General features: G+C 34.6%; 1 protein-coding gene across 1 annotated transcript in view; it reads right to left on the bottom strand.

Annotated features, from left to right (window-relative positions):
* The window catches only part of LOC140141306 (uncharacterized), a 39,218-nt gene extending 21,396 nt beyond the window's left edge, over positions 1-17,822 (bottom strand). The window contains exons 1-5 of the mRNA XM_072163133.1: positions 17,711-17,822; positions 12,408-12,452; positions 4,485-4,514; positions 3,370-3,660; positions 1,258-1,581 (exon numbers count right to left, since the gene is read on the bottom strand). Coding sequence (XP_072019234.1) covers positions 1,258-1,581; positions 3,370-3,660; positions 4,485-4,514; positions 12,408-12,452; positions 17,711-17,774 — 754 coding nt within the window. The 5' untranslated portion in view covers positions 17,775-17,822. The remainder of the gene's footprint in view (positions 1-1,257; positions 1,582-3,369; positions 3,661-4,484; positions 4,515-12,407; positions 12,453-17,710) is intronic.
* Positions 17,823-18,182: the final 360 nt, after the last annotated feature.

Here is an 18,182-nt window from a genome sequence, read left to right on the forward strand (position 1 = left end):
CTAGGAAAGATAAGTACAGAGAAGGGAAAAGAAAGGAATGATGAATACATTTAATAATTATTATTAGGCCTATATAATAACTAAACACATAACAGCACTGGGCAGCCATTCGATGCTGTCAATGCCTTTATTCGTTACGTAATTAAAACACCCAGTCAGATGTATTTCGCACCTGCCAAACACAAGTCACCCAATTTCGAAAACTGGACGTTGAATGTACACTCTCATGAATATTGATTGGCAACATTTTCCAATATGTCAGCGCTCTAATTGGAAATAATAGAACAATAGACCCTGCAGAGCGTTGGACATGATGGTCGGAGAGAGCTGGCAAAACCGCTCAGCCGTATGGCATTTTCCAGACGATGGTGGACTACATTATTCACTGTGGCAACAGCCAATATCGTAAACAAAACAGACAATATGACGGCAACACTGCCTGGACATGGACGCCCCGTGCTGAGTTGTGTTTTTAGCTCTATTGGCCCCGTTACAGAAAAAAAAATGCACAAAATATATTTCTCAGTGAATGTATAAATTTTCACATAAAAATAAATATTTTTGGATTCAAAATAAATGTGAAAAAAAAAAAAAATTATAGCCGGGAGTGAGCGGGACTCGATCTCAGGACCCTATGCACCGCAGGCGAGACCCGTTACCATTAGACCAAGCGAACCGTGATGCACAATGGGGGAAATTTTAGGTATATATCATAAACATACCGTGCGTTATTCATACAAAACATTCAAAAAACAGTACTTACAATGAGGTTCACTGGCGAACCTCAACGGATTTAGACTGATAAAATAGTGCTTAATAACATACGTACAGTTTTGGAATAATTTGAGACATTTTTGTGTTTACGTGTAAAACCAATGACAACGTCAAAATTCAGCCAATCTTGGCCGGCCCCCCCTGGCATTTTCCATATACTTTGTTATTTTTGTGGGGTTCATTATCGAGCCTCAACGGTTTTAGCTTGTATTTATGTTATTTATTAACATAGGCCCATTATTTCAAGCGTTTTAAAATTTCAAAATAATCCCATTCAATTACACGGTTGACGATGGAAATTTACTGAATTTAGAGACACGCCATCAACGGCAAGAAGTGGTCAATTATAAGAAAACTCTTTGTAAACTTTGTAAAATATTGTCGTACTTTGATAAGTAAAATGGATACCACATCCAAAGACAAAGAATTCAATTTCAGAATTTGTCCATTGGATGGTATGTATCACCTTTATACTATACGCACCTGATTGAGTTGTCGTTCCCGTCTTAACCGGCGAAAATGGTCCTACCAGATTGTTAATGTTCGTCGTTTCGGCCCTTACTCTGATTTCATACGTTGAGAAAGGATATAAACTTCCAATAGTATCCATAGCATTCATTGCTATTTTGTCTACAAAGGCATTGTTTTCTTCCTGACATTGTCCCCTGTTAGTAAGACGATAACCAACCCTGTACCTGTAAACACAGGTTGATGTATCCGTCACTGGGACCCAGGAAACATCGAGACTGGTCCGCCCGTCAAGCCCGGCAGAGGTTTGTACTGCAAGAGTATTGACCATTACAGGTACTATATAATGTAGAGAAGACACACAAATGGATCAATTCCTTTGATAATTTATACTGATTGTAATGTTGAAACATGCTTGCAACATAACAATACAATAATACAAGTTGCAAGTTCATAGCGAAATTATATTCGTATTTGCCCCCGAAATGAGGAGTTCTACCCCATCATCACACCTCTAGTATCTTACATGTCGGGATATTGAAATTATTATTATACTCTTAAATCTTGGCTACAAAATAAAAGTTATTTGATGAAAATGTGATTGTTGGTTGTTTAGATATGTTGGTTAACGCGAATATAGATTTGGTACGTCTAAAACGGTTAAAAACTGAAGCCGAAAGTTTAGTAAGCATCATATTGTAGCTTTGGATAATCTCCTTAAAAATGTTTTTAAGATTTGGTTGTCCAACTGCTTACTCAGGATTATTATTTTGTTACTATTTAAGGGATCTAAAATGAGCGTTTATTGCGTTTCGACAGTATTTTTTGTGGGACATGAGAGCACCTCAGACCTATCAAATTGCATTCTGAATACGAAGCATGTCTTTCTGATATCAAATAATTTTACGACAAATTATAAAAATTTGATATTTTTCAAATTTTTGATATATAACAGTCCTCGAAGTAAATTATATAAATCTAATGACATATTCTTAAAGTGTATGTAGCAGGGAGGAAAAGCCGACGGTCAATTGAAAATTTTGACCTTTCATATTGAAGATATGGATTTTTTTCCCAAAAAGACCTAATTTTTTTTGGTGTTTTGGGAAAAAATCCATATCTTCAATACGAAAGGTCAAAATTTTCAATTGATCGTCGGCTTTTCATCCCACCTACATACACTTTAAGTATAAATCATCAGATTTATGAAGTTTACTTCAAGTACTGTTAAATATCAAAAATATCAATTTTAATGATTTGCCATAAAATGTGTATTAAATTGCGAATTTCAAAAACCAAAATTATTTGATATCAGAATGACATTCTTCGTATTCAGAATGCAATTCGATATGTCTGATGTGCTCTAATGTCCCACAAATAAATACTGTCCAAACGTTCATACCCCAGCCCTTAAGCTCAAAGACTTCAAAACAAAAGAAAACACATTTCATATGAGAAAAAACATCGAAGGTCGGTTCAACAGATACACAAATGTTTAGTGAAATTTGCCCGCTTTCAACTAAACTACGTTTAAGGGTAATTCGTAATTACGTCTTTATTTTAAGCAATTGATGCATCTTGACGTGGAAATAAGATGAACAATTTGTTAATAACCTTATATACTTGTGCATACGACTGATTTTAAATTATGACCTAATTAATACGACTTGAACCAACAAGTGCTCACCCAATCGAAGTCAACAACCTATGAAAAGGGGTCAATATGAAGGCTATTCTGAACATGTATCGATTTTGTTTTGCAAAAGACACGATACCCAGTAAAATTGTACGCATTAGATATTGATTAAATTATTTGAACAAAACTAAAGCAATTTTTTTATCATTTTCAGAAAAAAATCTATAATGACATCCATGTTGTCAACCTATTAAATCAGAATTGGCCTTTCTTTTTAGAATGTTTCCGACGTACCAAATATGTACTCGCTTTAACCAACACATCTTAACAACCATTCATCACATTTTATTCAAATAACTTTGTAGCCAAGATTTAAGAGTGCAAACATGGGAAATCTCAACTTCCTGGCACGTAAGATAACAAAGATGTCACGATGGAGATAGAACTTTTTGAATGACCCTCGTACATGAAACTCTTTAGATGCCACTTACATTGTCCTGTTTGTGTAGTCCCTGTTGCCGAAGCCTCATCAGACATTACCCCCACGCTATTATAAGCTATCACATACACCTCGTATGTAGATAATGGTTGCAGATCAGACAGCGTGTGTGAGGTTCCTGTCACATCTTCAGGCATTGTCTTAATTCCTGTGCCTCCACATTGGTATTGGTCAGTAAGCTTATATGCCACGGAATATTTGGTAGCTCCATTAGCATTCCAGATTACTTCTAAAGAATCAGATCCGACAGTCATGATGTGAAGATTTTCCACTGGGGAAGGCGCTGAAAGGAAAAGATATCAAACAAATTTGAACATATTAACAATGTTATTTTAACATAATAAATTAGGAAAAGAATAATTATTTACTTTAATTCAACCTGAAACCAGATGGATGGTAACCAGTCAGGGTTTGATGTTTATTAATTATTCTGAAATATTGGATCTAATATAGGAATGACTGAAATTTGTAGTTTTCAGTCTTAATACAACAACGCTACAAATTAAGCTGGATCAAATACAGGGTGGGTAAAAAAGTGAAACAGGGCAACGATGTGGCGCGGAATTGGCCGATTAGGTACCCCTCTAAGACGGCGACCAGAACACACGCCCTCCCTTACCCCTAAATACGCCACTATTTCCGAATTCGATATCTTCATTTGCAGAATAATATTTTTCATCCTACCTTTTTTTGACATTAAGACGAAGTTGTCTTTATCATATTACTTTCATATTTGTCATTTTGACTCATTAGTACATCTATGCTTATTCCAAACATGCAGGCATCAAACTTTTGATCAATTCTATGTTCTGTTATCACTGATACCCCTTTAATGAAAGTGCATATAGATTATTGGTAAAATAACTAATTCTCGATCATGAGAGGATGTACCTTCTGCGTCAATGTACTCTGTGTAGAATAACGCGATCGCGCGACTTACATGACCGAACCTTCACCTTGCCTAGCTACGACTGTGTGATTGGCAATGTTTGCGCCGTAAGCGCTGACTTTTGCGTAGTACGCTCGACGCAAATACCTGCAGTGCATACCCAAGCTGGCTCTCATGATCAAGAATTAGATATTTTGCCTATAATATTCAATATTTACGTCCTTCGGTTGTCATCACTGGAGCTGCAGCTGAAATTTGAACAAAGAGTAACAACAACTTTTAAGTCAAAAATAAAACAAACAAGCAAAATAAAGAAACACATTCAAACTCCCAAATAAACAAACAAATCAAAACAAAAACAAATAAACCCAAAACAGACAATACAAACAAACACACAAACAAGCCCTTGTCATACTACCGTACATTTGTTTATTACACGCTCTTACTATGAATTTGGTACAAAGACCCTCTGGAATTTTATACCAAGTCCTCTATGCTGTTGTTTGTACCAATGGATACAGCGATATGGGTCTCTTCTATTATGTTTATGGTAATATACAAAATAAGTACCAACATTTTTGATATGACGTCTTCATATTGTACGTATATAAGTGTGCTCTCCAAAAATAATTGAGAAATCCTAACTATGCAATGTACAAAAAAGGAATGTTGTAAAACGTACAAAGTTTGTATATTTTCTACGTTGTCCGCACATTCATTTTGTACGTTTAGAATCTTCAATAGTGGCTAAATAAAAGACCTCACTACGTCACACTCAAAATACCAGTGGGCTTCACAAAGCTCATAACCTCGAAGGTTGGTCGTCCACGTGCACCCTACTCACAGGTAATGTGATACCGTAGTCAATTCGTTTTCGATTAAATGAGCGCAAGGGGTGGTCCTATCAGTAAGATTAGAGCAAGATATTTGGTCGCACACGTTACCGTTTCAGTGCACCGGGAAAATGGAGGATTGGATTGACCTTTTTTGTGAATCCCATAAGCCTTTGCGGGCACGGTTGTTTGATGTATATAGAATTGGCTTCATTATTAAGAAAATGCAAACTATAGGTGGCGCTGTTTATCATAAATCATATCTTAATTTGCAAGGGGGTAGGTAATCAATACTGCCATTAAAACAGATGGAATAGTTGAAACAGCAACAAAGAAATTTTATTAACATATTTCATCAAAAAGCAAAAGGAATTATTTGTATTAAAAGCCTGATAGAGTAATTTCCAGTATCTAAATAGCGCCACCAATCTTGTCATAAATAGATACATTTTATATCCAAAAAAGCTTCAAAAAATACTGTGAAAGTGAATAATGTTGTAAATAAGGGGAAATTAGAGTTGAAAATGACTCAAAAAATCTGTATACATTAGTAAGATACCGCTTTAAGCTGTTTAAGCCAAAAATTGGGATGTACATGATGCTTTGTTTGAAAAACTAAAAATTGATCACATCAAACAACCATGCGGGTAGTCCTATGATATCGTCACGCCGATGCGCACATCGTTACTGAGCACTTCAATGCTTTGAAATGCGCAGTAACGATGTTCTCTAAATTATATTCACATCGATGTAGGTCAAATGACAACATCTCGGGTCTAAACGCAAAGGCTTATGGAATATACCAAAAGGGTCAATCGGTAATCTTAGTAAGATTAGGGTTAAAGCTGTAAATAATAGTAGAATATGTATTTTATTGTAAAATTTTCTTTCAACAATCCGGTGGAAAACAATCACATTATTGTTTGTCTTTCCATATGAAATCATACCTCTCGATTGTTGAACGTAACAACAGTATCAACATCGGGTGTTTTCTTGTATTGTATAACAATACTTTCAGTTGCGGTTTTGTTATTCTGCCAATGTTTCATATTCATTCATATTCATTCATATTTTATTTCCATAAAAATCAAAGACATTCCATAAAAAAATATATAAACACGGTACATATGGAGGAAAAGGCTGGAAGACCAAAAAGGTCTGAAAGTTAGCCTTTCCCTGAAATCAAATAAAATTAACAAAATAAATCAACATCACATAACATAACCAAAAGACAAGGGAAGGGGGGGGGGTGCTCACGGAAAAGATTAATTATATATAGAGATCAGTTTTGTTTTGAATTGATTGCGGAAATGTTTAACAGATTTTGAATCTTTCAGATGTTTGTCTAAAGAATTCCAAAGAATGGGACCTCTTGTACGTATGGCATGATCAGAAAAGACTTTCTTATTTTTGGTTAGATTTAGGTCATTTACATATCGTGTCTTGTAGTTATGTATGTCAGAACGTTTGGTAAAATAATTATCAAATGAACAGGGCAGCTCATTTATAGAGTGCCTGTACATGAATGTACCTAATTCCAGTGTATACATATCTTCAACTTTTAATATGTTATAATTAGCAAACAATGGCGCTGTGTGGTCTCTATAGTGAACGTTTGCCACCGTTCTAATAGCCCATTTTTGAATTTTTACAATTTTATTTAAGTAAGTTTTACATGTATTTCCCCATAAAAGTACTCCATAATTTAAATAAGGCAATATTAACGTACAATAAAGTGTAAATAAAATACGACTTGGAACAAAATGTTTCAATTTATTCATGACACCAACATTTCTTGAAATTGTTCTAGATACGCAATCTATGTGACATTTCCAAGTGAGACATTCATCTATTAGTACACCAAGGAATTTAGTTTGATGCACTCTCTCTAAAGTCGTGTGATCTAGTGTGATTTGCAGGTCTTGAGTCATCGATGTCATTTTGGGTGTGCCAAGTATCATGTAATTTGTTTTGGTAGCATTAATTGACAATTTATTAGCTTTAAACCAATTGCTTACTTCATTTAACTCTTCATTAACAAGGTTTGTCTGGCGTTCTACGTTTTTATGGGAGTATAAAATGGTGGTATCGTCGCAAAAAGGACGAATTCGAGTACTTTAGATGCATTAGTTATATCATTGACATAGAGTATAAATAGAAGTGGCCCCAGTATGGATCCTTGCGGAACACCGCATATAATATCGTGTGATTCTGATTCATAAGAATTATAATAAACGTATTGTTTTCTGTTACTTAGATAATTTCTGAACCATTCTAACACAATACCACGAAAGCCATAGTGTTCTAATTTATGTAAGAGTATGTTATGATCGATTGTATCAAAGGCTTTTGATAAGTCCAAAAATATTCCAATAGTCGTTTCGTTTCTTTCAACTGCTGCAGTAACTTTGTCTACCATTTGCTCTATAGCCATAAATGTGGAATGTTTTGACCGAAAGCGAAATTGTTCGGGGTTAAGGATTCGCTTATTGTCAATGTAATCCGTACATCTGTTAAAAACCAACCTTTCAAGAATTTTTGAAAAACACGGTAGGAGAGAAACTGGACGATAGTTTGAGAATGCCTCAGCATCATCTTTTTTGTATAATGGTATGACTTTTGCTATTTTTAATTTATCAGGAACAATCCCAGTAGATATAGACAAATTAAATATCATATTAAGAGGTTTAGCAATTTCTTTACACACTTTTTTAATGATTAGATTGCCAATATTGTCATGGCCTCCACCTTTGTTTATGTCGAATTTATCAATTATTTTTACAATATCGGATTCAACAATAGGCTTCATATACATACTACTGGTCTTGTTCTCAGTGAGATAAGCGAAATATTGCTTTCCTGTGCTTTGGATACTTGATGCAAGCTTAGGGCCTACGTTTACGAAAAAGTCATTGAACTGATTTGATATTTCTTTAGGATTGGTAATAGAACTGCCATCTTCAGCTTTAAATTTGCTCTGTGCAGATTGTTTCTTTCCTCGTCCAATAATATTATTAATTGTTTTCCATGTTTGCTTCATATTATTTTTAGCATGCTCAAATTTGGAAAAAGAAGTATTTGCGTTTTGATTTTCGAATAAGCATTTGCAACTTATTTTTATATGTTTTGAATATTTGAAATTTTTTTGTCGTTTGGAGATTGAATGTATTGTTTATATAGCATATTCTTTTTATTAATACTTTTTAACAATCTCTTCGTAATCCATGGCGATATTGGTTCTTTTCTTCTATTACCAGTACATTTCTTTAACGGAATACATTCATCGTAAATCGTATTAAAGGTGTCAATGAATTTATTATAGTCATCATTTGCATCAATATTATCAAGAATTTCACCCCATTTAACGTTGGATAGTCTTGTTTTAAATTGAGCAATATTCTTACTATTGTGATTTCTTTTGTAAATTACGTCTTTCCCTTTACACGTTCGATTTTCTACTTCGAGGTTAGTCGATAAAGTAGTTGGAAAGTGGTCGCTTATGTCAGTAACCATAATTGTTGATTTGATAATATTGTCATTATTTGTAAGGATATTATCAATAATTGTAGCAGTTGATTCTGTGATTCTAGTTGGTTTATAAATAGTAGGCATTAATGAATAGGAGTAAAGAAGTTCAAGGTAATCATGGGTAGGTCTGTCGATGTCTACTTTAAGCAAATCGATGTTGAAATCGCCCATAATATAAATATCTTTTTATCCGAAGTTAACTTCTTAAAAATAGGGTCAATGTCTGTAATGAAATCATTGATTGAAGTGTGTGCTCTGTATAATACTCCGACTATAACATTCTGTTTAGATTTACATTCAATTTCAATAAAACAAGATTCAAAATTTGAATTAGCATGTTTGGTAGGCTAGAAGTCCCATTGACCATATTACGCGCTCGTGGGTCCATATCGACGGACTATTTTAGTCCTGTTTTAGCTTATTGGGGGAAAATATTTATTTCGATTAGTTAGATGCAACGGAATGCAGAAACAGAAAGCAATCCATAATGCAATTATTTTAAGGTGGTACTACACCCCCTGATAAATTTTGTGACTAATTTTGCATTTTTCTCAAAAAATAACTAGACACTGCTAACAGCTGCTAACAAAAGTTATGTATATTATAGGGGCAAGGAATCCAATTACTTCACTGAAATTTCAGTGATTCAAGACAAGTGGTTCATTATATATGTTAAGAAATGAGGTACATTCTAGCGGTACCTCTTTCTTATCATAAATAACGTACAGTTTGTCTTGAGTCACTGAAATTCCAGTGTAGTAACTGGATGCCTTGCCCTATAATATACATAACTTTTGTTACCAGTGTGTTATTATTTTTTGACAAAATGCAAAAATAGTCACAAATTTATCAAAGGGTGTAGTACCACCTTATATCAAGCAGGACGGAAGAGGTAACTACATTGACTCGCTAAAACATAAAATGACCCAATATAAATGGTTCAAATCAATGATCAAACCCCATTCACTGTTTAATATACTATTAGCTACTATTTGGCAAATAGGTAATTGCGCCAAATCATCCAATTTAACAATATTATGATACCGTAGAATTCCATCTACAAGCATAGTCTATATGCCTCTAAATGAGTGTTTTTGACCGAAATAGATGAAACAAAAACATTACAATATATTGGGCTTACAATAGTACATTTTTGTACAGCCATCTGTATCAGTAAGATATTTGCTCAAACTCCAATTTTTTGTTGTTGTGGAGGGTGCCTGCCCTTTATCAAAAAACACCACTCATTACGTTTCACTACCTGAAGAGAATTTATCGAATTGAATTCCCTCCTGAGGTTCGTATCTGTCAAAATAGTTGACCAGATCACAAGTATGCCACTATAGCTAGAGACAGTATATATAACATAAATTATGGGTCAATGAGTTACATAAAATGACCTTGTGTGGTATTTAGTTCCCAAGAAGTGAGGCAATTTGTGGTTATATAAATGTTGATCCCTCACTACAGGAGTTATTACCGTCGATTTGGTTGAAAAAAGGAGGTAAGACATGATCAAATCTCTCCAGGTAACAAAGCGTAATCTCATTTAGAGGCATATATGCCTGTAGATGGAGTCTACGGTATCACAGGGGACACAAGAACTGCTGAAAGACAGTGGTGTTTGTTTAAAAAAATTAGTTGAGTGTGTTTTATGACTCCTGCAAAATGAAATACCGTCAAATTAGACATTCTGTTACTGTACCCTATTTGCCAATAGATAATATTGAAAACGCTTTGATTTTTTTATACGTTTTATAACAATTCCATTTCCTGTATAGAGGCCTTGCATGAGTTTATCGATTGGCTCCAAACAAAGTATTTGAACCGGTGTCCTTCACCGTAGTTATGGCGGAGTGCAGTCCATTCAATCAAATGTTGTCATCAACCTATTTGATCGTAGTGCAGGGTTGTGTGTGTGAGACGAACTGTCACGGTAGATTGCAATCATGCTTTTGTTGAATGTATTTGAGTAGTCCGCCATATTTACGGGATGATACGTCACATGCAAGGCCTCTATACAAAGAACAATGTTTGTATCAAAACAAACATGCAGGTCTTTGATAAACCAGTCAAGCAGAGTAAGCCCATGTCATATGTTAATTGGTATCGGTTGGAGTAATGTATCGTGTAGTATATGACGTTGCGTAGTGATAGTGATTTCTTTTTATCTTGCTAAATTACACAGTGTCATCGCCCCGATATCTTCATGGCAGAAATCGTCATGGTAGGTTGAATCCACAACCACGCATGGCCATTTTGTTCCGACCTTTGAGACGCATTAATGAGCCGAGGGACATCCCGACTAAGGCTACTGACAATAGCTCGGTAATTGGCTTCTCTTTGTGTAAGTGAGCTTGTATGCACCATGAGAATGATCGCTCACATCAGAAAATCAGAATATTCCTGTCAGTTTTTCCAGTTCAAGACGCAAAGGTTCTTTTTCAAGACGCTAGCTAACGACGATAATATCCGTTGAACATATATGTTCAAGTGCAAGGAACCAAATCTTGTTTCTTTATACGAAATCATTTACGGGTGATATTCATCATTTTGTACCCCGGTATCCAAAGATTTATCGTCTGACTATCAATCGTGCATAGCACATTTACGTGTATCGATCCCGGGTATTCATTTCAGTGTCTCTGGTTGTATAATGTAATTATTAACCGGGCGATGTCGGTGTGCATTAGTCATTAGTGGAACCATGGTTTTACGTGGCATCAAACATTATTTTGGTAACAATATGAGGGCATCAAAATGTGCAGAACATAAATAAGGACTGTGTAAGAACTGCCCATCTTCCAAAAGGGTTGTTACTTTTTTTTTCAAGATGAGTTCATTTCAATTAATTAATACCAAAAAAAACCACCCAAATATTGCAACGATATATTTCGGAATAAATGATCGTTTTTAAAAATAACCATACCGGGAAAGAGAGTGAATTATATCACTCTAGAATTCTACCAACGCTTCAAATACTGAATTGATAGACCTTCTGTGGTTTTAGCGAAGGTTTTAGATCATAGACCAAATCTTGTTTCGTAATTTGTCCAATTTAAAATGTTGTGATATGATACGCGTCTGACAATTTACATGTATACCTATTTATCTGGCAATTAGGGACCGGTCGCTATTTACGCCAGGGGGAATGAGGGATTTCAAATCTTTTCGACAAAAAAATTTGCGTTCCTCTCTTCGCTTCCTTAAAAATTCCACGTTCCTCCTTTATTTTATGGAATTTCTCTATTTAAAATTTCACCTCCCCCCTCTTGCTCACAAAAATGTCGCAATCCCCTTAAAAACCTCATCTCAGTGGCGTAATAATGACCTCTCCCTTGAGTACCCGTCTAAACTCACGAAGTGCAGTGATAAGCTGTGAAGACAATTGGAACAATTCGGGTATACCCTGCGCACCAAGTATAACCAAGGTGCGCAGGGCAAACCAGCAATAAGCCAAATCGGCTTTGGAAGTTTGCAATACATTGTGGGACAATTTTTACAGTTTCGGGACACTTTGCCCTCTGACCTATTGGGAAAATTAAATTTTGTGTGTACAAAATATAATCTAAAATATTTTACAAGAATGAAAACAAACCCAAAAAAACATTATTATTGTATAAATTAATTATGTCCATATTTTTAATGATAACATTATGACAATAATAAATAAATTAATAATAATTACAGCAATTTCCCCGATATGTCAGGGGTCAAAGTGTCCTTAACTGCTCTCAAAAACCGGAAGTTACAATGGCGATTGGGTTTATTTATAATTACCTTTCGTTGTTGGTGTTGTCGGTAAAGTAACATTTGTAGTTTGTGCTAAATGAACGATAGAACGACAACAACAAAACAATACAAAAGAAAAGAAAACAATGAAATAAATTTGTTAATTAATGAGGAACAAAAAACATAAGCAAAAATAAAACAAGATGTTATATGAATGCAGTACAAATTTACGGGAAAAGACAAAATGCGTCCCTGATTTTCGAAATAGGGAGAAACAAATTGTCCATGGATCTGGACCTATTTTTAACATGCTTGTTCAATATCCATCTTTAATATAGAGTTGCTGCACCTGTTGTACTTATTTGGAATTCAATGAACTGCCTCTTGCGATAATGTACCATTAACTTATTTTTTCATATTGTCAACCATTTTCTTACCAACCCGTACCCCAGAAAAATGGCGGTATTGTATAATAGGATAACATGTCTGGCTGCTTACATCTTATTTTGAAACGATTTGAATGCATACTAATAAACATGATGATATGGTGCAGTTAGGCCTAAACAAAATTGTTTGATTGGCGTAACCAGACCTACCCTAAAATTAGGCCCGACCCTATTTTTTTAATAATAATAATAAAAAATTTAATTAAAAAAAAAAAGAAGAAATAAAGTTCCAAAGCCTTTATCAAACAAAATTTATAGCTTATAAAGTAAAAAAAAATCCAAACCTACATAAATTATACCTACCCTAATTTTTTTTTCTGTTACGCCAATCAAGTGTCAAGTTGAGTAAACGTATTGTCACAACAAACCTAATTTAGGCACAACTAAATAATGCAAAATACCTCGATTTTCTTGAGAAACGAATATTGACATCAAATGACTCGTTAAATAAGTGAAATGACAAACTTAAAATGAACTGAATTAAAATTTTAACTTCAACACTACACTTTTTTTCGCTCACCTGGAACGTTTTCACTAGTCTGACTAGCGTTTTCAGCAGATGGTGATGCTGTGATGATATCTTGTCTACAATCGGGATATTCCTCACTGGTGACGTAGTCATATGAAGAATATCCCGATTGTAGCAATATATCATCACAATATCACTATCTGCTGAAGACGCTAGTCGGACTTGTGAAAGCGTTCCAGGTGAGCGAATTATAGTGTAGTGTTGAAGTTAAAACTTAAATTAATTTTATCTACCACTACGCTATATATGAATATCCACTCGTATATTAAAATGAACTGCATTGTGACATGTGTTACATAACCATTCATTTCTTTGTAACCACTGAGCCGAATTGAATGCAATTGCACTGATGTGTATAGGAAACAGACTACAGTGAAACAGATTGTACTACAGGGGGTACTACATCCATTGCATTTTTTTTTTTGCATTTTGTGAAGAAATGAGAAAAGAAATTGGACAAAGTGGTATGCAAAATGAAGGGCAAATCTTCTCGTTCAATTGATGGCATCGGTATTAACGAAGCGTACATGCTTCTAATGGTATAAGCCAAAAGGTGGTACATCACTGATGTTTTAATTCACTTCATTTTGGAAAGCTTACTATCAACGGATTTCGTTAAAATTTATGGATATGTGTTGCTAACACATTAGGGAAATAATGTTGATATGTAAAATGGGAATAAGTGGTCCCTGATGAAAACTGCACAATTTCATGTCACAGGCTTAAAATAGTACAAAATGCCATGAAAATTTTTATTTAATAATTCGTGTGAATTTTTATGGATAATCTCAACCTTAAAATGAGCAGAAAAGTATTACAAATAAATATCTCATTCAAACGATGACCTCTCTCTTTACCACTACTTTATGTATAAATGTAACAATAGTAGAATAACAGTTATATTTTAATTGCGGTTTCAATTACTAGGGAAACTCCCGTTTTAATGTTTGGGGATTTAGTCAACAGAACCGGCGAAAAACCTTAAGGGGGTACTACACCCATTGATTTTTTTTTGCATTTTTTTGCATTTTGTGAAGAAATTACAAAAAAAAATGGACAAAGTGGTATGCAAAATGAAGGGGCAAATCTTCTCGTTTTATTGGTGGCATCGGTATCAACGTAGCTTACATGCTTTTAAAAGTAGAAGTCAAAAGGTGGTACATCACTGATGATTAAAATTCACTTCATTTTGGAAAGCTTACTATCAACGGATTTCGTTAAAATTTTTGGATATGTGTTGCTAACACGTTAGGGAAATAAAGTTGATATGTAAAATGGGAATAAGTGGTTCCTGATTTCTTTTATGACTTCATGAACTTGGTGCTCCACAACTATCAAAAAGGAACTGGTTAAAATGCTTCTATTTTCAATGTTGAGCTATATTTTGTATTTTTAACTTGCGACATTATTTCACTGAAACTTAATTAAGCCACAGGTAACTGGTTACCACAACCATACTACAGCAATGTTAAAAAAAATTGTATTTCTTGTCACCTATACCACCATATTGGGTAGTTTTCCGTAAGCTTAACGTTTGTGATTTTGGTAACTATTTTATATTTATTTGTGAAATCCATCGCAACTAGGCATTCTAAATTGTACTCACCATTTACATCCCAAGGTATATTAGTATATCCACCTTGCACTTAAAGTTAAAGACAGAATATCAAAATTATTCCTCATTATGATATCACCGGGGATATCACAAACTCTCACATGTGTATTCAAAATTGATGCTTAAATTTGACCTGAACCAATTGACCTATAACCTGACATACGGTGACCTAATAGCCTTTTCTTCTCCTAACAACACATTATAATATTATTGACTAATGACTATACATCCATTGTGTAAGTGTTTATATATTTTGCATGCACCACTAGATTTTCTATAGAGAGTATAACAAAGGATTTAATGTATTCTATTCATGTACCCTACTTGAACATGCTGAATAGAATAAATCATGGTTTGTTATGAAACACGCATCTGAGTAACTAGGATACAGTAAACAAAATATATATAGGGCTAAAATGACTTACTACAATTGTTAAAAAGCACTTTTTTCTTCTTTTTTTCATTTTTTTTATTTCACATGATCCGTGCATATATCGCCTAGCTATAAATGAAAAATATTTATTTAGACCAATCAAACCAATATATGGGTGTAGTACGCCCTTAAATTTCCACGTTTGCTATTGTTGGCAATATCATGATATCAAAATGTTGATCGAAAGAAAACCCCTGTTTTTGTCAAAATTAACACATTGACCACATACATGTATTATAAATAAACTAAAACCGTAACAGCCCGACAATGAAGATTTAATGAATTGACAGTTTGCTATTACCATTCCAAAAGACAACACTCTTAACACTTTTAAGATTTTAGATTTTCTCAGGAACTTAAAAGTTCCTGAGAAAATCTAAAATTATACAATAATACCTCATTTTAGCCTCTTATTTTCCTTAACAAAAACGACTCATTTTCAACCAATGATTCTTGACTATTGATTTTATGCTAATGCCGTTACGTAATCAAGTGTGTGATATAATTTGTGACATGTGTTGTTTGATAAACAAAGGTACAGTGTTTGTGCGATCATACGCTGGCGAAGTTACGTAATAATCGGATTAACTACCATAGCAATAGGTCAAAACAATTTTTGAATATACCGCGGTATCTCTGCATTGAACCATATCATGTTGATCACTTGTACCTGTAAGATAAGTATATTTCAAAAGACCAGTATTGTATTCAATCTATGATTGCAGACATACACAGGTGATTAGTTCAACCTGCTTGTAGTGCAGCGCGATATGTTCAAAATTGTTTTGACCTATTTGCAATGGTAGTTAATCCGATTAATTTCGCCAGCGTCTAGAGAAATGCCATTAAAATAGTCCATAATATGGGGTCACAGGTCAACTCTCATTACATACTGACTGACCCTCGTACAGCTACCTGTTTCTGTGAAATCACATAACCAGAGTCTGTAATATATACTCTTTCACTTTCAATAATTGGTAATAATTTCAAATACAGTATTGGGCACTTACTGGCTGAATCAAAATGATTGGTACCTATTGGTTTTGGTGTTTATTGAAAAGCCCACAGCATCCAAAGGCAACATAGGATCCTCTTGGTATGGCCAGTATTATTTATAACCTTTTATCACATTAATCACAAAAATTGATGGATCTCACAAACCGCAGGTTTCGCTCCTGATATGACCAATCATTACCTGATACCTGATTACACGACCACTTATGATGATTATTTGGAAGTAGTTTGCACATTTGTACTTGTACAGAAACTTTTTTTTTAAACAAGGAAGTTATTTTTCAATTCAATGACGACTTTTTGGTGTGGATAAAGGGGCTGTGCAATAATTATGAGCCCAGGGGAGGGTAAAATGGGGGGGCAAGCAATTTTTGGCAAGCCGAGAAATTTATTGCACACATTAATGGGGCGCCTTTTAAATAAAACGCGCTAAAAGGGCTTAGGAAAACGCTACAGAAACGCTTAAATATGCAAATTTTCCTGCTTGCTGCACTCGCAACATGTATATAGACCATTTAAGATTTGGAAATTGGGATCCCAAAAATTTGGCATGTGCAAGGGGAGGGCGAAGAATTTTTGGTTGGCCGAGAAGGGGGGGGGCAAGCGATATTTGGCGGGCCGAGAGGGGAGGGCAAGCGATTTTTGGCGAGCCATTTGGAAATTTTACCCCCCGGGGCTCATAATTATTGCACAGCCCCTAATATAATCATGCATTGGTTCTTCTAGATCGGTCATACCCGGTAATCATATATAAAACAATGGCGCACATGGGTTCCTTTGCCTTTGCCTTTATTATGCACAAATAGCCGGGACAAATAGAGAACTCCCTCCTCTGAAAATCCTAACTAAAATCCTTATTTGCTGGTGGGACTTTTACGGGAGGGCACCTTTAGTCATTAGTTTGTGTTTAAAATTACAGCTATGTCAAGGAAGCCCATATGCCACATTAGGCGAATCTTTACGGTTACGGTTTTATAAGATTAGTATCTTTGAAAAGAGCGGTATTGTATTCAATCTATGTTTGCTGACATGCACAGGTAATTAGTGCAATCTGCTTGTAGTACAGGGCGATCTATTCAAAATTGTATTCATCTACTGCTATGGTATTTAATCCGATTATTACGTCACATCGACGGCGAATAGTAAAACCCTCTGAGTAAGACCTAAAAATGGCACGAATCAAGGTCATGGACTGTATTATTTCACATGTTATTACATATCGATATACTTGATTAGTATAATTGTTCGGTGTCATAGTGAAATACCAAACCTAATCTAAGATTTCAAATAATACAATTTTTAGGAATGACTTACCCCAGACCAGACGTCCCAAACCAAACCAAACTAGAATGAGGAAACATTGCAAACCATACGCCATGTTGATTGTTGTTCGCCTCTGACAAATTAATGCAGGATTTAGATCTCAGTTATTCACTCTACATGTGCAAGTTCACTGAGCACGACAAGGAAGTTCAAATAGAAATAATTGTACAACTTTATTTGTGATATTGTCAAGGTTTGTATGCCCTGTAATATCAATTCTGTTTATTTCAATGTGTATTTTGCGGTTGAATTCCTCGCACAAGGAATTAACGTGTTTTTTTTTGACTGAATTTCTATATTTATTTAGATACGTAATATAATGCATAACGCGCCCTTCACCTTTATACAGGGAATATAAGTGACTTTAAGTCAAACAATATAAATGAATTTGTTTATATAAAGTTGTAAACTATGTACATAAATTAATGCTTAAGTTTGAACTACAAACATTACGAAAAATTGT

The sequence above is a fragment of the Amphiura filiformis genome, chromosome 19 (genome assembly GCF_039555335.1).
Source record: "Amphiura filiformis chromosome 19, Afil_fr2py, whole genome shotgun sequence".
NCBI classification, from domain to species: domain Eukaryota; kingdom Metazoa; phylum Echinodermata; class Ophiuroidea; order Amphilepidida; family Amphiuridae; genus Amphiura; species Amphiura filiformis.